This window comes from Eumetopias jubatus, unplaced genomic scaffold (genome assembly GCF_037043125.1).
Source record: "Eumetopias jubatus isolate StellerSeaLion01/CBP00866 unplaced genomic scaffold, mEumJub1_p1.0 scaffold_3, whole genome shotgun sequence".
In the NCBI taxonomy this organism is placed as follows: Eukaryota; Metazoa; Chordata; class Mammalia; order Carnivora; family Otariidae; genus Eumetopias; species Eumetopias jubatus.
The window spans coordinates 55,534,913-55,560,325 of record NW_028274809.1 but is presented as its reverse complement, the minus strand read 5'-3'; the positions used below and the strand labels follow the sequence as shown (position 1 = coordinate 55,560,325).

The 25,413-nt window shown below is 34.7% G+C and overlaps 1 protein-coding gene and 1 pseudogene across 1 annotated transcript in view; one reads left to right on the top strand and one right to left on the bottom strand.

Moving 5' to 3' along the window:
- The window catches only part of AGPS (alkylglycerone phosphate synthase), a 147,651-nt gene that overhangs the window by 98,430 nt on the left and 23,808 nt on the right, over positions 1 to 25,413 (top strand). Inside the window, exons 13-19 of the mRNA XM_028123497.2 lie at positions 969 to 1,045; positions 3,336 to 3,448; positions 8,850 to 8,919; positions 9,853 to 9,914; positions 14,381 to 14,470; positions 19,694 to 19,793; positions 21,954 to 22,011. Coding sequence (XP_027979298.2) covers positions 969 to 1,045; positions 3,336 to 3,448; positions 8,850 to 8,919; positions 9,853 to 9,914; positions 14,381 to 14,470; positions 19,694 to 19,793; positions 21,954 to 22,011 — 570 coding nt within the window. The remainder of the gene's footprint in view (positions 1 to 968; positions 1,046 to 3,335; positions 3,449 to 8,849; positions 8,920 to 9,852; positions 9,915 to 14,380; positions 14,471 to 19,693; positions 19,794 to 21,953; positions 22,012 to 25,413) is intronic.
- On the bottom strand, positions 14,641 to 14,712 carry LOC114226067 (U4 spliceosomal RNA; annotated as a pseudogene).

The window sequence follows — 25,413 nt, the reverse complement described above, 5'->3', positions numbered from 1 at the left end:
AAAAGATGAATAAAAAAAAAAGAAAGGACTACAAGTCATCTCCCCCCTCCCCACTGAAGAAACTCGTTTGCTGTTTGCACCTATTTTAAAGAAGGGATCCATGCTTTAAAAAAACAGAGAGAGAGAACACAAGCACAAAACAACACAAAACATCCCCAAATCTTAAAACTATTTTTAAAAAATAAAATTTTTATTTAGAGATAATTTCAGATTTACTAGAGACTTTAAAATTCTTTATAAAAATTCTATATAAATGGTATGCCCATTTTTCTGAGTTGGGCTTATAGCACTAAGGGCAGATGTATGACTCTTAATCTAACAGTCGTGGGAGTTAAGAAGTTGTTACTCTGAAAACAATGAGAAAACAGTAAAAGACTTTCACTCAATTAAGCTCAGTCCGCAGGCAAAGATGTTAATTTAACAGACTCTGAGATACCATTTATGTTGTTTTGGCAATTTTAACTCTCTGGGTGTGATTAAGGAAGCAGTTACTAGTTTTATGCCAAGAATTCTGGAAGAATTAAGAATTAATTAAGAAACAACCTCAAACTTGGCATTGACTGCATATTTGGTTATAGTTCTGAATGGTTTCTGCATAATTAAAAAAAATAAAAGTAAACTCAGCCACCATTGGGTGTTCTTAATGAAATAAAAATTAATGAAGTGATTTTACTATGTATAAACTATACTATTGAAAGATAACCTAAACTATATGTAGTATTAATTACATATAGTAATTTGAGTTAAAAAAGAAACAAGAGAAGTTTTGTAAACAAAAAGTTGTGACTTTTGAAAGAAAATAAAAGATGTAGCTCTTAATATCAATATGCTATATATACAACGTAGGAAGATTTAAAAAATTGGAGAAATGAAACTTTCACTTTTTTAGGATACTAAATTAAACTAGCTTAATCTTTTGAAAAACAGAGTTTGCTATTAATTTAAATTATGAACTTTTTTCTTCTTAGGTCATGCTCTTAAACCTCAGGTTTCCTCTATTTTCACATCATTTTTGGATGGCTTAAAGAAGTTTTATATTACAAAGGTAAGAATTTTTATAAAATGCTAAAATTTTTAATGCTTATGATATTAATTTTGTTTTCTGCCTTCTCCCCCCTCACGCGTACGTATTATCAAGGATGTTTTTTCATGGTGCTGTGTACATGTCTTAATTATTATTTTTCATGTTGGAATAAATATTTTATCGAGTAAATTAGTTATGCATTTAATTTCAGAAATTTTAATTTTTTTCCAGATTTGAAGTTCCTAAAAATAACATTACATTAAAAAGTTTCATGCATGTAAGGTTTTTTATAGTTGTTTGTTTGGTTTTTTTTTTTGTATTAGATATCAATATCTAGTGAAATAAAAGTATGGATTTTTAAAAAATCTTTGCTGAATTCCTTTCTTAAAGGGTTATGCCAGCTTGCACTATCCCTAGGGACCTACAGGTGCTGTTTCTTTGTTCCATCCTTGCTATGGAACAAAAACACAACAAATGTGTTCTGTTATGTTTCAAATGTACTGAATCTAGGGGGGAAAGTAGTACTTTATTTTAGGTAATGTTTCTCATTGAAATTCCAGTGAGACCCATCATTTCCCTGTATTTCCTAGATATAGGTTTTGTGTGCATTAGTTGAGTGTGGTTATTTTGCCTGGGGTGGCAACTTTGTGGTGTTTTTCCTTGGTACTTTGCATGTACCCTTTGAATAATGGGATTTTTAGATGCCTTTGTGATAAATGTTGTGAATAATTTTTTGAGTCAGGTTACTCCCTTTTTAATAAGAGTTTTTCTTTTTGGTGCAAAGGTTTCAAAATTTTGTATCTTTTCCTGTGATTCATCATTTCTAAGCTGGAACCATTTCTTCTCTCTCGCTTTTTTTTTTGTTAAATGGGAATTTAAAAATTTTTATCTTTATTACTATTTGAATTTATTTCAATTTTATGATGTGAGATAAAGCTCTAAATTAATCTTCACCTTCCAGTCCCCCAATTGCTAACCAGTTGTGGCAGCACCATTAGCTAACTAATCCCTGCTTCTCTTAACATTGACTTGCCATGTCTGAGACATCTTCTTAAATACTGACTCTAGATGTAGACTCCATTTTAATGTATAAAACACTGTATGATCTCTCTTATATGTGCAATCTAGAAAAAAAATATCAAAAAAAAAATTAAAAAAACTAGCTTATAGATACAGAGAACAGACTGGTAACTGCCAGAGACAGGGTGAGGGGTGGGAGAAGAAGGTGAACTTTTTTTGTTTTTAGGGGTTGAGGGGTGGAAGGAGAGCGTGAACTGTTTTTACTTTTCCTAGTTTAAATAAATTGAATTTTAAAAAGGTATCACATTTTTTTAAATGAGTTTTTGTTCTTAGAAAATTAAATGGATTTAATTGCTATAGTTCTAGTTCTTGTTTCTTAGAATTTTCCTTGTTATCCATCATAACCTACCTGTTTATCAGCCTAGAAAAATTTTAGAAACTCTTCACCATCTTAGGAAGTCCATTAAGTTTTCTTTTCTTTTCTCTCTCTTTTTTTTTTAAGATTTTATTTATTTATTTGACAGAGAGAGACACAGCGGAAGAGGGAACACAAGCAGGGGGAGTGGGAGAGGGAGAAGCAGGCTTCCCGCGGAGCAGGGAGCCCAATGTGGGCTCCATCCCAGGACCCTGGGATCATGACCTGAGCCGAAGGCAGATGCCTAATGACTGAGGCACTCAGGCACCCCTAAGTTTTTTGTCAGAATTGGAATGAACCTGTATATTAATTTGAGCAAGAATGGACAGATTTATATACTTAGTTGAGGCATTCTAGAACATGTCTTTATAATCTATTTTTAGACATGTTTTCCTAATGAGGTTACATATTTCCTTTTATGGTTATTCTTAGATATTTTAATTATATATGTAAGATCTCCTTTGAAAATGTTCTTTAATAGGTTATTGTTGGCATGTAAGGATGCAGTTATTTTTTTACCTTCTCATCATACATTTTGCTAATTCATTATATTCTATCATTTGGTATTTTTATTGGCTTCTTTATTGCAGTTACAATTCTTACAAGTTCTTTGTTGTATTATTTACCAATTTGTCATTACAATTGACACCATGACATACTTTGAAATTAAGTATTTTTCTGTAGTTTTGTTATTTGTAACAACCTGAAGAGGTGCATTAAACGTTCTTTTTGATTCACATGTAAAATTCCAAAGCTCAATTTTAAGGAGTTGGTATGTTTGAGCCCAGATCAGAAGGAAATATGAGCAAAATGTATTTTGATTTCCTGTTTTATAGGGTAAGACTTATCTGTAATGAATTTTTTTTTTTTTTGTAGTTTAAAGGATTTGATCCAAATCAGCTAACTGTCGCTACGTTACTGTTTGAGGGGGACCGTGAGAAGGTTCTTCAACATGAAAAACAAGTGTATGACATCGCTGCAAAATTTGGGTATGGCTTTAGTTCATAATGCCAAGAGAATGTTAATCTAAAATTCTGGTATCTGCAAGCAGTTGTTAATACCCTTTAAAGTATTAAATTTGTAGCAATATATGATAGTCAACTTAAAATGTTGTGTTGGTTTACTTCCAAAATTTGTGATCATATATAAAATATTTTATTGTATTATTCCATTAATGCTAATTTTATAATATTTGCTTTTGTTGTACTAGAGGAAAATATGAAAAATTCATAGTCCTCTTACTATTTAGTGGTAATTGTGTATTTGTATAAAACATGTTATTAGTATGTTTTTAAAAGGAAATTTTTTTAAACAAAAGAATTTGATAAATTATCTATACTCCACCCCTTGTCACTTACTGTTTTGTGCTGGTATAAAGAAACAGAAAACATTTCACATCTATAACCAACTGAATAATGATTGGGTGGTTTCTTTCTGTCTACGTGATGGATTATGAGACTGATCAATGAGAACTATAGTGAAAATGCCATTTATCAGGACTACATTTTTTCCTTTCCTTTCTAAGTACTTAAACTAAAGTTTCTGGATACCAGTTTCCTTTTTTTTTTTTTAATTTCAGAGCTTAAAATATACATTATGCTTAATCTGAGTTCTTTGTAAATATTTAATTTCCCTTTTTTGCTATTTGTGAGAACAAATGGGCACTTAATTTGTAACCTTGTGTTTTAGAAGTCCCACTTTTATGTATTTTTCTCACATACGATATTCAGCCCTTTATTTTTAGGATTTTCCAAACTTAGTGTTAAAATGTAGAATTCTTTGAAAAAGATCTAATCGTGGGCTTAATTTTTAGTTTACTTTTGTACTGTTTTTGAGTATAGCAAATTAGCCTCTCAGTTTTATTCTTACCTTATTCTGAAATTGGCAAGTGGAATTTAATTTCTTTAACAAAAGATGAAATTCATTATCTTTCACTTTTTCTCTTTCACAGTACCTTTTTTGGGAATTACTGATTTTTTTTAACTAAATTAGTTAAGAGTAATTATGCTATAAAAATTCAGTTAATAACCAAAAGGCTTGGATTTCAGGTTAATCTCTGAATTTATTTTTGAAATGTATATGTACCTGTTTTTCAGTTTCTAAGTTATGTGGAGCTTATATATAATTTGATTTTTAAACTTTTTTCTTAAAATCCATGGTATTAGAAACAAGGTGATTTAAATTAAAATATTTTATATCTAAATTAACTATTTCTGTTCTAACCTTAAATATTAGAGGCTGGAACTTTAAAAAATTGTTTTTTATATATTTAAATGTTTAATTGGGATTTCAGAATCATTCAGGAGCGCTTGTAGGGAAATGCATGCTATAATATTCGAATCATTTTATATAAATAAGGTAAATTTGCTTAGTTTCACCTCAGTCCCCTGGTCCTCCTCCTCCTCCTTCTAACATACCCCCCCATGCATACACATGCACAGAAATTCCACTTTGTAATATCTTTAAGTGTAATTACAATTCAGAGTAGCCAGCAAAATCATTAGTAGTTAGTAATGTGCTACATTTTTTGTTGGATTGAGGGGGGTAGGATGATGGCAAAATGCCTTTTTATGTGAGGTAAGACATAATTTTTATAAGGCATGACCTGTCTTTTCTTGGACATTACTGCTGATCCCTGGTATATACGAGATGCTTGATTGAACATTTGTTGAAAGAATTAAGGAAACTGAATATTTTTCCCTAACAATTTTTATTCTGTTTCATTTATGCCTAACTGCTGTGCCACCCTTAAAACTGTGTATTTTAATCTTTAGGTATTTATCAGAGCCATTTTGTCAGTTTTAAGTTGAGCTGCCAACTGTCATGAACTCTCTTGTCATGTAATTTGTCTTGTTTTTCCCATGTAATTCCAGTTATTTACAACTTAAAAGTTGAAAATGAACTTCCTTAAGATGAATCCAGGTCTTTTTAGATGCTGATACTGAAGCCCCAGAACTATTGAGTTAATTCCAGTGATTTGTTTATACCAAACAAAAAATCAAATTCACCCATTAAAATAGGTTATAGTAAGTGAGATACCTATTTAAAGCAAGGGCACAGCATTAAAATTCACACTCTGATTGGGGTCTCATTTTTTTGGCTATTACTATTGCTACTTATTAAGTTATGTTATAATTAATTTCTTAGTGTACTTTCATCCTGGTTTCCTTCATTTGGATGTAGAAATCTTCTGTATTCACAGCCCAGGCTGTCATTAGGCAGATGACTTAGGGCTGTTTTGGTTTTGATTTGATTTGATTTGGTACTTGGAAATATCTTCATGTGGTTTCTAGCAGAAGTCCTGGTTTTCTCCATGTTTCTCTCTAGGCACTAGTTCTTTGTTCTAATCACTGAAAGATGCAGGGATATTTTTCTTACTTAAGATGCCACTTGGCCAACCCTTGCTCCCCAATGAGTGATTTCTTATGCATAACTAAAAAGCAGCACTAAATTTCTTTCTGCTAAAGTTTCATGAGTTAGTTTAGCTCATGTATTTTATTTTGAATTAGGGCATTATTCATCTGTCCTTTCATTTTCTGTTCTTTTGTTTTATCTTCTGTTCCTACCACCTCATTAGCTTTGAATTGATTGTTTTTAATGAAGTACTCCCAACAGTTTAGAACATTTTTATGTGTTATCCTAGCCATTTTTCCTCCTTGCCTTCCACCCCCACCCTAACACTGTTTAATACCTTTGAACATTTATGATCCAAGAGAACATAATAGGCAAATGTTGAATAATCATACTTTGGTTGTTTATCTATGTTTGCTAGTAATATACTTTAACTTCTCTAAGAGCTAAACAGAACAAACATTCCCTGTCAGCAATCATGACAGATGTATTGACATTTACCATAGAACTTAAGGTAATGTGTTATTGTTATTTTTAAAGTGTGTGCTTAAGTTGTTTAATGTAATTCAACATGAGAGTGATTAGGTTCACCAGATGGCTCTTTTATATAAAAAGATTGTCTCATATTCCTCTTTCATTAGTCTTCCCAGTCCTTTCTCATGAAACAGGTTTACATTTAAGAACCTTGTTAATTGATGTTTGAAATTTGCAGAGGGGAGCAGGAAGTAGGAGATGGATATTGCTACTTTACCATAAAGCAGTTTGAATCTTAGTATACTTTTTTGGAGTGGCTGCTGCGAAAATGGCAAGTTAGAAGCATTTAATTTCTACCCCTACTGTTATTTATATATCGTATTTTAAGGTAATCCTGTCTAGAAGATAAGAGTTCTGAAAACTAAAGAAAAGAGAGAGAGAGAGATCGAAGTTACAGAAAGCTAAATTTGCAGGGAAACCTATGATTCAGAAAAGCAAGCCCAGAATGACTTGTCTTCTCCTTTGGGGTTTATGAATTTAGAATGGATATCAATTTCATCCTGTTTTGGATAAGAAAATGCATGTTTCTGTGTGGTTTGTCACACCAAATTCCAAAGTGGAGCAGATCTCCCCACCCCCACCAGATGTTAGAACAGGATCTAAAGAAAAATGTCTTGACATGGGATTGCAAAGTAAGACTTTTTCTCATCCTGATATAAGAGAGATAGGCCTACTAAATGTCCATACCTGTTACTTCTCACCAAATACCCGCTTAGAATGTGCCTTCTCAAGGATTCCCAGTGCAGGTCTTTTGCACCCTTTGCTAGTCTTCACCGTTTGTCCTTTCTGCCACTAGGCCCAAGATGAATTGTTCCTATTTCCTACCTCAGTAGTGTTTTTTTTCTTTCTTGGACTCAGTGTCTGACTCTGTTTCATATCTACCCAAGGTATAGATTCAGATATTTCCCTCCACGCATTTACCACAGCAACTTTATGACTTATTTCCTTCTTGTTTGGAACTTTATTTGACTTCCTACCCCTAACCTCAAACCCATATATATCCAACCCAGAATCATACTATTTCTTCTTACTTTTCACTGTCAACTGCTTGACTTAAGTTGTCTTCTTTGCTCATTAACATTTAGTAATACAAACAACCCCCCCATTTCATTTTATTGTACCCCACCCCCAAGTGGTTCTAGACTAGAGCTGCTCCTATCAAGTGTTTACCACTTCTCTGGTGATACTAATTTGTTTATATGCAGCTATAATTCTAAGGGAAATTTGATTTGGCCTTTACATCCTAGCCTAAAATTGCCTTTCAGTATTTATATAGCACAAGGGTATATCCATGCTAAATTATTTTCTTACTGTTAAATCCAAGCAAAACTTCAGGGGAAGGAAGAACTTAACTATCAGGTGTTAATCGAAGCAATAAGAAAATTGATTCTTCCAGAGGAAGCTCAAATAACAGAGGCTCAAGACCTGAGTCTTGGGCAACACCATGGTTAAGGGCTCAGCATCCTGAGACCAAGGAGGTGTAATTACGGGATTGAACAGAGAGACAGAGAAGTTAATCATCCATTATGACCCAAGAAAGTCACATGAAAATATGACTTTTCTTTCTATCTAGTTTTAGTGAGGGATTTTTTTCATGGGTACTTTGGGAGTTTGTGGAAGTTTTCTTTAATTGACTAAGAATAGTTAAAATTTAGTTTCTATCTGATGATGGAAACAAGGAAAATTAAAAGCTCTTTACTGAAGGTAGTAGAAATCAATTATCATTCATAGTCTTTTAAAATAAGAATGACTTTCACAAAGCAGAGTACTTGGACTGAATTACATGTTATATGGGATTAGTTCTAACTAGATCACCAAATACAATTTCTGTGGATAAAACCACTTTCAAATTGAAATGGATAGTTCATGGTAATAAAACCTTACCTGTTTTCTTGTAATTGTCTATATGTTGTTGCTTCATACACTTCAGTGTTTCTGTGTAAGTACGTTTTGTCTCATTTAAGTTATAAGTTTCATAAAGTAAACACTCTAATACTTCATATACAGTGTGCATGAGTATTCAAAAAACTTCTTGGTATTTGGAAGATGTAGTCAGTCATACATCTTTATATGTGAATAAGACTATAATGACACATGAATATATGGATAAGAATATATGAATAAGAGTATTTTAAGTATCTTGTTATGCTTGTGAAGTTTATTAAAGTTTATTTAAGTTTGTTTCTCATTTCTCTGTTCTTTTGTCAGTTTGGGTAGAAGTAGTTGAGTTCATATGAGTCAGTTTTATTAGTTTGATGGATGAAAGTTTGAAATTAATGACCAAACTGAAATATGAAAAGTATTTTTAGGTTTTTGTTATCCAAGCTTATTCTTTTGACAGCTCTTTGACACGTTTATGATAAATTAGATTAAAATAAAAATGAGATGCAGTGTAATATTTGTTAATCCATTAAGCATTTACCTTGGGGCGTCATATTAGTTTGGTTAGTTTTATATATTTTTAATAAATATATATGCTATATATTGACACTTTGTTCTTTACAGTGGGTTGGCAGCTGGAGAAGATAATGGACAGAGAGGTTATTTGCTGACCTATGTCATTGCATACATTCGAGTAAGTTATCTCGTATTTCCCTTGTCAGTTTATGTTGCTGACCTTACTTTTTCTTACTTTGAATGAATAAAATTATTTTCTTAAATTTTAACCTGTTAATTTCATAAGTGAATACAGAAGAGAAAAGCCACACATTTTAGATCAGTAATTTGGGGATTTTTCTTGTCAACCAGTGGTAGAGTTGAAGTAATTCATTTTGCTAGAAGTGAAAACTTAACATGTATAGATTTTTCTACTTATAAAGTTTTCTTTCCTATCTTTGCACTTCTGTGGTGGCTTATGAATTGTTCTTTCCAGTTTTGATATTAAAGCAGAATTGTATTCTGGTTAAAGAAATTTTTATTATAAATTACTTACCAAGTAAGAATTATATCTTGTGTGTTATAAAATATATTTTCCTAGCAGAGGTGCTTCCAGATACCCTATTTTATTTAGTTACTACGAAGAAGGGCTCTAATTTGTTTTTAAAGAAAAGTTGATTTCAGGAAAGAGGTATTTTCTTTTAGTCCCCCTCCCCCCACTTCTCTGTTGTCCTCGTCCTTCCATCCTGACGACCTCTTTTTCTTGTTGTTTAATTTGCTGTTCAGGCTACTAAAAAATCTGTTCTAATATCCTGTACATGTACATAGACGGTTCTTAGAGACTCCATTCCTTGAAGAAATATTTAAATTCCTACCATGTGTCAGGCACACTACCTGGTGCCAAAGGTACAGCGGACAACAAGACAGACAAAGTTCCTGTCCTCCTGAAGGTTGTAGCTCATTCTCAGGGCCACGTTCTGGTGCTTTTATGGAGTAGGGAGTGAAGAGCAGCGGAGGTTACATTAGAAACATGTAATACTAAAAATTATATGAAATACTAGCAATATTACAATATTATTAATTCTTCTGCACCTGTTGTAATTGCTTGATTTTTGTATATATGTTTTAACAGGACTTGGGTTTGGAATACTATGTGTTAGGAGAGTCTTTCGAGACTTCAGCTCCTTGGGACAGGTAAAGTATAATAAAAAGCCTGATATTCAAATATGCTATAGGAGTTGCTGAAATAATGTAACTTTGTACATGAATATGCAAATTTTTAAATTTTTATTAAGAAACACTTTTATAAAATTAATATCTTTGGGGCGCCAGGGTGGTCCAGTCAGTTAAGCATCCGGTCATGAGCTTGGGTCCCCCCATTGGGCTCTTAGCTCAACAGGGAGTCTCCTTGATATTCTCTCTTCCCCTCTCCCGCTGCCCCTCCCCTCCACTCGCTCTCTCTCACTCTCTCTAAAATAGATAAATCTTTTAAAAACTTAATATCTTCATCAGAATGTCATATTTGCAAGCCTTTTTTTTTGTTTGTTTTTGGTTTGAGACAGATTTGTCTATGTCCCATAGAAGGAGAAGATATTACTGAAGTCTACATTTTAGAGAATCTTATTGAGCACTGAAGTGTCACTATATAGTTTTACTGGCTTCTGTGGTTTAAATTTTTAAGTGCTTAATATGCTTGAATGTTCTCTAAAAAGTCCCCCAAAATTATAAAACCAGTGTTAACCTTCTTTTGTAACATATGATTGATATTTGTATGGATATTATTAAGTAGATTTTAACTTGTATTTCAGTGATTTCTAAAAGAAATCCAGCTTAAGATATTATGTACAACCTCTATTTTTGCATTAAACACATATACATACAGATATTGGTTAAGGAATTGATAATAAAAACTGATGAGCAATGTGAAGTGGTTTTATTAAAAATGTACTTTTGAGGGGCGCCTGGGTGGCTCAGTCATTAAGCATCTGCCTTCAGCTCAGGTCATGATCCCAGGGTCCTGGGATGGAGCCCCGCATCGGGCTCCCTGCTCAGCAGGAAGCCTGCTTCTCCCTCTCCCACTCCCCCTGGTTATGTTCCTGCTCTCACTCTCTCTCTCTCTGTCAAATAAATAAATACAATATTTTTTAAAAAATGGACTTTTGAGTTAACTCACTCAGTAATAAAAATTCTTAAGACTGTTAGTACATTTTTTAGTATGCCTTACATTTTACTTTTTCTTTATAAAATATACAAATTATTTTAAATCTACAATAAAGTAAATAAGGTATGACAAATCCCCATGAATCCACCTCCTAGACATTACATATCTTAACATTTTTGTTCTACCCTAACCTCTTTTCTCCCCTCCCGCAGAAAACTTTATACTTTTCTGCTTTATCTACTATGGGTATAACTTTTGGTGCATGGATGTTCATATTCCATGCATTGTAAAACTAATCAAATATATAGTACCAATCTGTTATTCACAATTGTTGATGCTATACTTTAACAAGGGGATAAATCTTATAAATAAAAAAATCAACTTATTGACATCTGAACTTTTGAACAGCAAATATCATTTGGTAGCTGTTCATAGTTGTCTCAAAGACCATTTTAGTCTTTTATACTTTTCCTTGCTTGGCAAAGTAGGTTAGCATAGTGTTAACTTCTTTAGCATGAATTTCCTCATCAGTTACTATTATTTGATGATTGTCATTTGTCTTTTTATTCTTGCAGCTGTCGAAGCTAATCACATACTATCTTTTCACTTTTTTTTTTTTTAAGATTTTTATTTATTTATTTGACAGAGACACAGCGAGAGAGGGAACCCAGGGGGAGTGGGAGAGGGAGAAGCAGGCTTCCCGCTGAGCAGAGAGCCTGATGTGGGGCTTGATCCCAGGACCCTGGAACCCTGACCTGAGCCAAAGGCAGACGCTTAATGACTGCGCCACCCAGGCGCCCCCTGTGTTTTCACTTTTTAAATCCTTTTCTTGTGTATTTTTATATATTTGACTCACTGACAGTATCTGTTTTATACGGGGTTATATATTTGGTTTGTTTTCACTTAAAACAACATTGTCAGCTGAAGTTTTCATAAATAAAGTTAATGAAAAGCAGCTACATTCCTGACATAAAATTTACTCATTACCCATTTAGCAACTTGCTTTTTCTTTCAAACATTTAGCTAGGTAGAGACAATGTTTAGCAGAAACCCAAGGGATCAGAGTCTTCAACTCTCACACATTATTAGGTTGTGCTAGGCCTTTTCATGTGTAAGTCTCTTAAGGGATTATTGGTCTACTAGTTTTTGTGTGTTTCTCGGTGGCCCTAGCAAAATGACTGTACCTGTTAAGTGCTCAATAAATATTCTGCATAGAGTCCTATGAGTGAACTCTGGAATGGTTAAGAATGTAGCCTATAAAAATAGCTGTCTAAAAGGTCTGAGTTGGAGATTTAAAGATTTTGGAGACACTAGCACGAGACTTGTGAAAACCAAGGGAGTAGATACAAACCCTTATAGATAGTATAGATGAAGGAAAAAAAAAAAAAAAGAGGGCCTGAGAAAGAATTCCAAGGAATCCTAAAATTTAAGGGATGAGCATACAAATGAGCTAGCAAAAGAGAATAATATCTAGAGGATTTGGAGGAAAACCAGTGATATGAGAGAAGCCCAGGGAAATTTTTTTCAAGCAGGAAATGTTCAACAGGGTTAAATTTGCTAATAGGTCAGGTAAGAATTTAAAAGTATACGCAGTTAATTTTCTCTCCCATAGAATGTTCAGTCCAAATGGACTGAACTTTGTACAAGCTCTATGAGAGTATGCTTTCAGAACTCCCTCTGTGCAAATCATTTCTAGAAAGTATCTGATTAAGGGTTTTAACCATTCAGACATGTTCTTTGTCCCATCTCCTACTCATTATTACTGTAGATTATGATTATTATTGTTATGTAACATTGTTTTCTAGAGTCATGATAAAGAACTTGTTTATAAATTTATAATCTTCATTAACCCCTATAGCTCTTAAAGCTCTTAAAGGTTTTATTTATATTTAAAGTATTTGTTTTATAAGTTGGATTTTCAAAATAAAGATACAATAAATTCCAATAATCTACTTTTACAAGAGGTATTTTAAAAACATACATCCTTATCATTCCATAAATGAGGTATAGATAACCTTGGTAAATCATGTTGGCCTCCAACTCTCATAGAATTAAGCAGAATTTAATTTTACAAAACACTGTTTTGTAAAATCAGAATTTATAAAACTTGCAGATACTATATTAAAAAAAGAAAATTTAACATGCTAATATAATAGCTAATAAAATACTGAAATTCCATATTTATGTTTTAACGTATATTCTTTGTTCTTATTGGAAATATAAGTAACTTTAATGTGTTTTATAAAGCATAATCCATGTAAATGACTGTTTTTATCAAATTGGTTCTCACACAGTCAAATCAGTCTTTAGGCTAGAGATGGCCCAGCCTTTTAAGTTTCTTTGTTACCTTTTCCGTTCTCCTGATTCTAAACAGACCAAGGTTTAAAACACAGAGTCAGTGTCAGTATGTAGCCAGAATGTTTATTGGAGAATAAGATGGCTTATAGGTCCCCTAGGAGTTTTATTTTCCAAAAGAAATAGAATATGTAGTAATAACAAAATATTACAGCTCACATTAAAAAATAGATTAATCTTTTATCAGTCAAACCTTTTGTCTCTAGATCTCCACCCTAGAAGCATTGATTGACATCTTTTCTCTATTTCAGAATTTTTTCCTGAGCATGTTCCCAAAATATGAATTTGTCACCATTAGACCTCCTTCACTCCAAAATAGGACCTTAAAAATTATATCAAAAACTAAACAACAAAAGAAATCAGATACCTTTGTATTTTAAAACAACAGTATTTTGTAGTCAAAATGAAATTTGATGAAATATGAATATAGTGTGTGTTTTAGTTAATAGTGATGTCCTGAAGTCAGTTTTGACAAATCTGTCATGGTTAATATAATATGTTAACAATAGAGGAAACTGGGGAAAGAGGAACTCTTTGTACTGTTTTTGTGACTTTTCTGTATCTAAAACTATTTCAAGTAAAAAGTTTATTTAAAATATAGAAAAAATGATTAATATTGTTAAATATTATCAATTCCCTCTTCCATTAAGAACTGTTTCTTACCTGTCTGTTTTCATTGACTTTTAGTATCAGTCTAGCATAGCTTTACACATAGTTCATGTCCAGTAAGTCTTTGTTGAACTATATTTTAGCTCAGTGCTTGACAATAGGCTCCTGGACATTGGGTATAACATCACGATTATTGATTATTTTTATATTAAGGGAAATGTCTTAGACATGGACACAGATTGGTATTCCTATAAACCTAGAATTGAATTTTCATTAACATGTTCGATACAGCTTTCTTTAAAGCTTTTAAAATCTTATAATTAAATTTATTTTGAAATTGGATTTGCCTCAATATAAGAAACCACCTTCAGCAGGCTTGAGTATGGTCTTCTGACTTCTATCTTTCCTATGGCAAAAAAGAAAGAACTTTACTCCTTTGAAGTTATGAATGGAAGGATGCCAGATTAACTAGCATTTATTCAAATTTTTGTAATTTATTTGAAAACTTCATATTGTGTTCAATGATGTTTTCTAGGGTTGTGGATCTCTGTAGAAATGTAAAAGAACGAATAACAAGGGAATGCAAAGAGAAGGGTGTTCAGTTTGCTCCTCTTTCTACCTGCAGGTGAGTTGTTGTTGTTGTTGTTCTTATACTACTTATCCTGAAACAAACAAACAAACACATTTTTTATTTAATGGAGAAACGTAATTTGCCAACTGAGGAGTATCTTCGATCTATTCCAGTTAGCAAGTTTTCCTAACCTTCCTTTTGCCACCTTCTTAGGGTTGTGCCACTAGGATTTTAATTAGCAATAATGGCGCCTCAGATAAACCTCATCGGCTACGACACTGCCACTGCGCAAAGCTACCACTAGGATTTTAGAGCAGTCCTCAGCCCTTTAGGAGTGGAATACCTTTCTGTAAGTGAGCTTTCTACCTTGGAGCTCCTGGAATAAGTAAAGGACTCCCTCTTCATTCACTGAAACTATAAATCACATTTATATTCAAGAAAGTATAATTTAATATACAGTCAACATAGCTTTTTGTTCAATAGACAAAAAGCATTTTTAACCACTTTATTCGTTATTGATTCAATGAATGGGCATAGAATAAAGGAATGAGTGGAGCAAAATATCCAAATGAAGATTAACTCATTGCTTTCAATAGATCCTTCTACAGCAATGGAACTGTTCTTTATCTGCCCTGTCTATTATGGTAGCCACAAGCCACATGGGGCTGTGGAGCTGGTGAAATGTGACTGTGGAACTGAATTGTAAGTTTTATTTAATTTCAAATAATTTAAATTTAAAACATCACATGTGGCTGGTATCTTCCATAGTGGCAAGTTAACTGAAGGTCTTGTCCTCTTTGTTAGGTAGCAGCAGTCCAGAGCGAGGTTTTCTTGAGAAGGGGCACTTTGTATTCAATCTTTTCTTATTAAAAGACCTGTATAAACACCAGAAGATTAAATGTATCAAGATTGAATTGAGCGTTTGACTTATCTATAAAGTTACAGAATTAATTGGAATGGAGAATAAAGAGAAATTTGGGGAGATTATGTGAAGGGGATCCTTAAAGTAAATGATACAGTAGTAATCTAGCAGTTTAAAATTTATGAAACACTCTAGGTTACATACCTGCCTCTCCTTTTTTCTGTGTGTGTGTGTGTGTGTGGTTTTCAAGAATATAACTCAATATTTATTATAGAAATAAACAAAAAAATTACAATAGAAGCAAAATTATAAATTAGGTAGTTTGGGAAATAATGTAATATCTTTATTGTTAAGTGCACCCGATGTGGGACTTTAAAACAACAGATACTCACCAAAACACCATTTCTGTATATTTCTGTGCGTGATGCTTGTACTGATTTGCCTGGAATCGCTTAATCTCAGCCTGGGAAGGTAGACCTGGGCCTATTTCAGCCTATTCCAAGAACCAGGCCCTGCTGGCCAACTGTATGGCCATGGCAACTTCCTGTTTACTTTTTAAATTTCTTTGTTTTGTAACATGTGTCTGACGGGTGAAGGCACTGTTCTGTTTATTAGTAATTTAATCTCTTTGAGCTCAGAGTTTATCATTAGTAAGGCAGTGGTAATACCGTCTACTTGATGAGGCTTGTGAGTCTGAAATGTGAAGGCATGTGAAGGGCTTTGGGGATGCCATTGTATTGTTGTGAGGTCATTACGTGAAGATGGAGGTAGACAACCTATACTAGTGCTAGTGAGGGAGATGTGGGTATTGTTTTTCTTCTCCAATGACAGATCCTCATGAAGGCATCCAGTTGTTAAGTCCTCTTTGGTATTTTAATATAGCATGATAATTTGCATATATTTGCTGTGTAAGACTAGAAATATTTCTGTACTCTTCAGACTGCTGTCGCTCCTGATTTTTTGTCTTTTCTCTATCTTTTATATCCTCATCTTGTACTTCCCTACTACCAGATTGTGTTTCTTAGTTCTACATGTTGCCCCTCTTGGGACAGGTATCTTTCAGAATTTGCTAAATTTTTGTGCTTCTGCTGGGGTAAGAAAGCAAAATTCTAACATGAGATCTGAGGAAAGCATCTTTCTTATACATTAAATGTTCATGTCAACTAGAAGGATCTACTCGAAATTGTGTTTTTTTGCGTCTGTGTGGGAGAGAGAGTCAGGATTTGAAAACCATTTCAGGAAGTACTGAACCTATATGTATTAACCTATGTATTAACATGTTTTAGAACAAATATATTCGGGGTTGAATCCAAGAACATAAAAGCTAAAAATGTGAATTTAGAGATTATTGACTGGTCATTTGATATATCTAAAAGAAGGGAAAATAGGGGCCTTGTTCTGTACAATAATAAGCTTATAACTTGGTAAACCTACTGGTGGCCTAGTGACCTTGGAGAGAACTTTTCCAAATAAAGGTGTAAGAATGTACACATTCCTTTCTTTTCTTTCTTCTTTCTTTCTTTCTTTCTTTCTTTCTTTCTTTCTTTCTTTCTTTCTTTCTTTCTTTCTTTCCTTCCTTCCTTCCTTCCTTCCTTCCTTCCTTCCTTCTTTCTTTCTTTCTTTCTTTCTTTCTTTCTTTCTTTCTTTCTTTCTTTTTCTCTGTCTCTCTCTCTCTCTTTTTTTAATTTGGAGATGTCTTTTAAAGTAAGTCTTTTATCTTAAAGTCTGAGAAAAAATTTTGTGTTCATTTATATTATGAACCCAAATTGATACTTAATTCTTTTGACAGTCTGGTCTATCAGGCCTCTTACTATAATACTGAAAGCAAATCAGGCCTAATAATCCAAAAGTCATTTGTTGACCAGTAAAATTTGAAACATTTTAAATAATGGAATCTATTTTTTTGTAGTTGAGAATTTTTATTCCTTTGTTTTATCAAGTAGTGACTTAATAGATTTTATCCCCTCTTCCTCCTTCTTCCCCACCTCCCTATTTATCTCTCGAGACTTCTCCCCTTCCATTATGAGAATATCATTGTGACAAACCACTACTTACTGAAAGGTATTGCAAAGTAAAATATTCTGCCTCAGACACCTACCGTAATAGCACAAGTCTTGGAACTCAAAAGAACTAAGGTTCTTTATTATGTGTTGTAGGTAAACTAAATTTGACATATGTCATTTATTAAGTAGTTATTTTTTAAAGAATTTTTTTTAAAGATTTATTTATTTTGAGAGAGTGAGAATGAGAGAGAGAGAGAGAGAGTACATGAGAGGGGGGAGAGTTAGAGGGAGAAGCAGGCGATGCAGGACTCGATCCCGGGACTCCAGGATCATGACCTGAGCCGAAGGCAGTCGCTTAACCGACTGAGCCACCCAGGCGCCCGAGAATTTTTCTGATAAAAGCCTATATGCTCAGCTTCTGTGACCATTTTATAAAACCAAAATTTAGAATGTGCAGTCTAGTTATTTGAATGGCTTTGGTAAGGAGTTTTAAATGTAGTTCTTATATCTCATACTACTTGATAAAACTAACATTTAACCAGAATTTGATTTTAGTTTAGTTTGATTTGAGCTGCTTAATAGTGTGGCCAACGAGGCTATTGTGTGTTGAATGTAAATGTTGAGTGTGTGAGATACACTTTTTAAACGAGTTTTTTTAAAAAGTTATTCCAAAATTAACTTGAAATAATTATAGCTCTCAAGGAAATCAAAGATCACAAGGGAAATAACTTAGCTGTAGGGTGCATTTATTGAGTTCATTTATTTCACTTCTCTCTGTTAAAATGTACTTTGTATACTGGAATAGAAATTCTAACCCAAAATTTTCTGAAGGTTTATAGGAAGGAATTCCTGGCCAGTGAGTCTAACGTAAGAAAAAAACTCCAAAAACTTTTTAGAAATTAAAGAATAATATAATGACTTTGGCAGGCATGCTGTCACTTGTCGAGATGATTTTGGAAGAGATTGGTGTTTGTCTTAAATGATAGAATCAATCTATTAAGAGGTGTAGATGAGTCAGTTTCTGAAGTAAATCGAAAATGAGGTTTTCCAAAAAATGTTTTTTTTTATTATTTATACTATTATTTTTGCTTTGTCTTTGAGTTACTGATCAGTGAAACTTTTAGAAGACTGCTTATCTATTAAAAACAACTCTTTGGTATAGATCCTAGATTTGTTGGAAGGTAGCAATGCTCTATTAGTATTTAGTTGCATTTTCTATTTATTGATATTGATTCAAATATGAGTGATACATATTTTACTAATTGCTATAAACTCATTTCATTCAGGTATCCTTTCAGTTTATTTAAATTTGGTTATTCCTAAATGATAGTACCCTCATAGTTAAAATGGTTCTCCAATTTTTCTTAAACTTTGTAAATCTGGTACTTAAAATGTAAACATTCAAGGGATCTTTTTTATGAGTGTGAATTAACACTAGAAGAAACACACAGCTGGCAAATTGACAGTAGCATTGTTAAACAGTTAATTTCTTCTGTTCTGAGGCACCTAACATTTGGCCTAAAAGGCCATTAAAATTTTAGATTAGATTCTGTTTGTATTGTCGTAGTAAAAAGAGTATTTCCTCTGTATTTGGTCCTTCTGTTAAATTAAATTCTTTGTAGGAACCTCTGTAAATTGCACTCAGATCTGACTGTGATTATCTTAGCCCTCTTTTACATGCTTCGCCTAATTGCATTTTGAAAGCCCAGATATATATCATACGTATGATTTAATAATCTAATGTAAAACTGGGTATCTTTTTGTAAACACACATACAACGTGCGCACAAATGGGGCCCAGAGAATAAAACCTTCAGGGACAGTATTTTAAAGCCATGTCACTGCATTTGGTCTGATCATCCAATTTGTTTCAAAAGTTCTTAATAATTATTAATATGAAGTTAGTGAAGATGCTGTATTTTACCCAGCCTGCTCATTTTTGGTATTTGAGCATTTTTCTTGTTTCCGAGGTTTAAGTTCTCATGCCTATTTCTCTTGACTTTGAGGAAGTAATAAAAGGCTTATAATGGATCACCAAGTCCCATCTAGTCTGTCTGGGGACTTCTTTAACTTCCCTATACTTTGTAACAAAACAAAACAAAACCAATCTCTTCTGAGGAGGTGGGGTTTTTGTTTATTTCAGGCCAATTGGAGAAACATTTACACTGTTTTTAATTTTTTAAATTCTTTGGCTAATAATCCAGACTTACCAAAAAAAAGTTGTTAAAAATAGTACAAGTAGTTCCTGTATTTCCTTCAGCCAATCTCCATTCCTTCCATGTTGTTAAGAGTCTGGATAGAGAATGAGATTATGGCTTAAACAGATTAAATGATTTTACCTTTACATTTCTAGATGTTAAATCTGATTTCATTTAACTTAAAGCCTTGTGGAAATTGTCTGTTTGTTTTTTAGGGTGACGCAGATTTATGATGCAGGTGCATGTATCTATTTCTACTTTGCCTTTAACTACAGGGGAATAAGTGACCCACTGACTGTGTTTGAACAAACAGAGGTAATTTTGCATATATGAGTATACTCTTACATTCTTTTTTAAATAAACTTTCCTATCAATTTATGAATTTTAGTTTGACTCTCTTTAATCATTCAATGACTTACTTGGTTGGTAGTTCATAGAAATGAGAAGCATATTTGGCACACTGAGTTGTATAGTGACTTGTGAGTCTAAAATTAATATTCTCTAGAGACATTAGAATTAATATTCTGAAATTATTCTGTAGCCTGTGATTCTTTGGTTGTTATTTACAGTATATAAAACCTGATTAAATTAAATAACAAAGGACTGTAGGCATCCTTGGGATCACTTTGGCAGTTCACCCATTTGCCAGTGGTGGCTGCAGTTGCAGTCAGCAGCCCTGCCGTTCTTGCTGTTTGTTGCTGTAATATCCTCATTCTAGGTTTCTAATTTTCTGTTTGCTCTAGCTATACACAGGCCATTGAGGCTCATTTGCTGCCAGTTTCTGTTAACATTCCTTGAATGGCCTTAAGATTCCAATTTTCATTACAAGTATGCCTAGAGTTGAAGGACAGACTAGACTATGGAGGAGCTGGGAGGAGACAGGTTTGGTTAAACCTCACATGTGCTAGTGTTTAAACTAGTGTTAAAGCCTAGTGTCTTAGTGTTATTGCATGCCAGCCAAAGGTAGTACCATGCAGTGATTTTCAGTGGCACACTTGTAGACACAAACCATAGACAAGGTTTGGTTGGCTCCCTCCTATGCCTCCTTTATTTTTTTTTTTTAACAACTTTTTTGAAGTATAATTGAAATACAGGAAACTGCACATATTTGGAGTGTACAATTTGGTGAGTTTTGCATGTGTTTACACCTGTGAAAATATCACCCCAATCAAAATAATGAACATATTTATCACCCTCAAAAGTTTGAGTACTTTTCTGTCAGCTTAGCCTTTCAGTGTTTTGATTGCCCTCTGGCTCCTCAAAGGTCCCGTCCCTGTACTATCCTACAAGAGTGAAATTATTCCTTTTTCCCCAATCCAAACCGCCATTTTTAAAGCACTACTAATTTCAAGTAGTTATTGCTTTATTTAAAATTACTTGTTTAAGTAATGTAATAATTTATTAAATGTAAAATAATCTTATTTAAAATAATTCGTTAGAAGCTATAATGCTAGAATTTTTTTTTGATTCATTTGAAAAACCCTAAATCCTAAATGATGAGGGTTCATACAAGTTACTTTGCAATGAGATATGGTCCATCTGTCCTGCCTGGGCCCTCCTCTACCCTGGCCTAACTCCTGATAGTTTATACACACCTGAGTAAATCTGAGAGGTTCTAGGCACTGTAGATATTTCACCTCATGGCTGGTATATACTCATGAATTGAATATAATTCTCCTTCTGTTCCCCTTTTTTCACTCTCCACTTTAGTCATTCTCTGTTTTGCTTCAAGTGTTTATTTTTCTACACTTAGTGCTCTATAAGGAGGCTAATCAGGGCCGAACATATTAGGAGGAGAAAACAAGCGGGTTTTTTTGTGCTTAAATGTCCGTAGGTCTGACAGTAATTTGTCCCAGGATATTGACCTAAGAAATGTTCTCCATAAGGGCTTTTCTGTTTGATCTCTGATAGCTTTGCAACTAATTTTGAGTCTGATGCCCACTTTATGATATTTGGTGAGTAATTTAACCATCTAAGCCTCATTTTCTTTGTGAAATGCGGTTAATTGTAGTTATTCCATAAGGCTATAGCAGAAAATAAATGAGTTACTACAGGTAAATTGCTTAGTGTACTTTTGTAGACAGAAAATAAGCAGTTAAAATAAATGTGAGTTACTAACACTTGTTGGTACAGTGAGATGCTTATGTCAGAGTAGGACTTGACTGTCTTCACAAAATTATTAACAATGTAGTGCTGCTGAATTGATCATTTTGTCTTCTTTTTCTTTTCTAGAATCTTGAAGTGACTATTGCAGACATTGTGACCATTCGCTAGGAAAAAACGTATAAAGCTAGGCTGCATATTTTAAGTTTTCTTAACTGTAGTTAAGCCAAGAGAAAGGAAAATTAGGCATCCAGTTTGTTAATTTAAGCCAGGAAGTACCTGCCTCCTTTGGGAGCTGGGTCTTAGTCTTACTCTTTCGCTTCAAAGTGAAACCTAAGTAGCAACTATTTGTTGTGTTGTTTCCAAATACAGGCAGCTGCTAGAGAAGAAATCCTTGCTAATGGAGGGAGCCTGTCGCATCACCACGGAGGTAGAATTTCTAATATTCCTACTATTAAAAATAATTGGTTTGATAAAGTGCTGTGGAGAACAACAGTACGTAATTGGAGGGTACCAGATATTTCTTGAGAGTTTGTGTGTCTGTCATTGAGATAGCCTAGGTTGTGGTAGTAACCAACAGAAGAAATATTAAACATTACTGTTTTTCTTCTATTTCTCTAATTTAGACACTAAGTTAATTACTTGCCATGCTTTAGATGTTAAAATAGAAATGAGTCAACATTTTAATTTCCACATCATAGACATTTCATTTTCTCAGCTCTTGCATGTAAATCAGTTGGATTTTCTGGTTGTTTTTATACTTCCTGATTGTAGGTTTTAACACGTTGTCAGGTAACAGGTAACAAACAAATATAGGTCAGATCATGTTACAATAAAACTTTTGTAATTTATGTGCATTTTCAAGGTCTAGGCCTATAGGTCTTCATTTGTTAAAGATTCCCAAGTTTGATGAAATGATTTATTTTTCAAAATTATTGGCTTGAACTTGAATTTAGCTAGGTTTGATTACATATTACTTTAAGAGATTCTGCCTCATTTAAATAGAAATCTTTTATTTCTATCATATTTCTCATATTTTTATTTTCTGTGTGCTCAAAAATTAAAACTGCATAGAAAAAACTCTAAACTACCTGGTTTCCTCTACTGCTTAGGAAAAGATACTAGGTAGGCCTAAATACAAAGTATATTTCCTTTGTGCTGGTAAAATGAAGATGCTTTCCCTTGCCACCTTGCCCTCTTCTAAACTACTAAATATTGGAGTATCCTCCAGGACTCTGCCCTGAGCCAGTTTGTTTTGTGTTCAGTCCAGGTGATTACCTCAGTCCCAGGACTTAAAGATATGCTGATGATTCTCATCTACCAGAAAGCATCACCACCACGACATTCTAGTTCAAATCACTATTTCTTCCTGAGACTGCTGCAGTAGCATCTTAACTGGTCTGTCTACTTCCACTCGTGCTCCCCTACCGTCATTTCTGTTGCTGCCAGAGGAATCTTTTTCCAAAACTCAGTGTTTTCTCCTCACACTCAAAATAAAATCCAAACTCTTTATCAGGACCTTCAAGGATATACATGTGTCTTTCTCTCCATCTGCATCTCTTACTACTTTCTTACATTGGCTTTCTTGGCTGTTCTTCAGACATACCAACCCCCTTTCCCCTGCAAGGCCTTTGCTGTTTCTTCTTTTTCTGATGTTCTTTCTTCAATTGTTTTTCCCCCAGATATTTTCATGGCTCACTTTCCCCATCATTTAGTTCTCTGATAAAAATGTCACCTTCTGGGGCGCCTGGGTAGCTCAGTCATTAAGCGTCTGCCTTCGGCTCAGGTCATGATCCCAGGGTCCTGGGATTGAGCCCTGCATCGGGCTCCCTGTGCCGCGGGAAGCCTGCTTCTCCCTCTCTCACTCCCCCTGCTTGTGTTCCCTCTCTCGCTGTATCTGTCTCTGTCAAATAAATAAAATCATTAAAAAAAAAAATGTCACCTTCTTAGAGGTATCTTCCCTGTTCTCTTGTTTAGTTTCTGTGTTCCTCATTTGAATAAGTTCAGTAAGGTTACCGACTTTATCTTGTTCGTCACTGTGTTTCCCAGTGCTGAGAGCAGTGACTACTGGCTCTTCTGTATAGTAGATGCTCAGTGAATATGTTAAGTGAATGGATAAGTGCCTCAGTACTCACAGAATTTGGGGCAGTTTTGCAAATTCTCAGAGAGCTCTGAATCTTTCATATTAAAATGGCTGTAGTCTCACTGTTAGTTTAGTTTCAAACATTTAAGGGTCAGGCCTTGTTTGAATATAGGGTCATGTTTAATCATGAAAAGGCTCAGTTTATTCCATAATATTTTTTTTTAAAGATTTTATTTATTTGACAGAGAGACACAGCGAGAGAGGAAACACAAGCAAGGGGAGTGGGAGAGGGAGAAGCAGGCTTCCTGCTGAGCAGGGAGCCTGATGGCGGGGCTCGATCCCAGGACTCTGGGATCATGACCTGAGCTGAAGGCAGACGGTTAATGAATGAGCCACCCAGGCGCCCCATTCCATAATATTTCTGAGAAAGTGTATTAGCAGAGCCAGTTATTCAGTAGAAAAGTGGGGTGAAATAACATGCATTTCTCTACAACTGCATAACAGCAGACATTTTAGTGTTCTTCCATAGATGCGTTGTGTACGTAAGGTTCCATTCAAACTTTGTCTTAAAGCAACTAAAAGGTTGAGAGGCGGAGGAGGAGGAAGGTAGCAGAGGAAGAGTAAAACTAAATTTTGTCTGGTCCCAGGAATTCAGCTAGATAGGTATCAAACCATTCTGAACACCTGCAAACTCAACAGAAGATCGAAGAAAAGAATAGCAGCAACTATCTGAACAGAAAAGCGACCACTTTTCTGGAAGGTAGGATGTGCGGAGAAGCGAATCCGAGGCGATATTCGGGAGGATAGACGGCGGGGGAGGGGGCCTCCTTTGGCCGCTTCTGGCAAGTGATAGAGCCGTGGAGCACAAAATCGGAACTTTTAGAAGTCGGCTCCGCCGAGGGACATCACTCCAGTGGCTAAGCGGGAGGTGGAACCCTCGCCGGGACAGTGTGGTCTCAGGACCCTCAGGGGGTCACAGAAAGACCGGGGGTGCCTGAGAGTGGCAGAGATCCCAGGTATTGGAGTGGGGAAGCCTGCTGCAAAGACAGAGTCGAGGAGTGGGCTCTCAGCTCGGGGTAGCCATAAACCATAATCTGTGGCACAGTCGGGCCACTACTCTTCCAGCGGGGGGGGGGGGGGGGGCAACAAGCAGCAGATCTGGGGACACTCCCTTCCTCCCCTGGGAGGAGCGGCATGGGAATGCACTGAAGGAATCTGCTGGATTTGGAGACTCCAAACAGGGTCACATGCCAGAGAAAAAATGCTTGGTCACAGGCTGGGTGAGCACGGAGTGCGGCTGGAGACTGGGGAGACAGGAGTGATTGATTGCTTTTCTCTAGGGGCTCACTGAGGAGTGGGGCCCCGAGTTCTCAGCTCCTCTGGGGCGGAGATTGGGAGGTCGCCATTTTCTTCCTTGTCCTCTAAAGCTGTATGGAAAGCTTTCAGGGAACAAAAGCTCGTGAGAGCAAACCCGAGCAGATTACTTAGCCTGGTCCCTGACAAGGGCGGGGCAGTTCCACCTCCGGCAAAGACATTTGGGAACCATGGCCACAGAAGATTAGCAAGAACAGCCAGCCAAGACCAAGTTTACCGATTAATGAGAATGGCAGAATTCCAGCGCTAGGGGAATACAGCACATAGAATTCATGGCTTTTTTCCCCATGATTCTTTAGTCTTTCAAAGTTAATTTTTTAAATTTTCTTTATTTTTTCTTTTTTTTCTATTTTTTAAATTTTTCTTTTTCCCTTT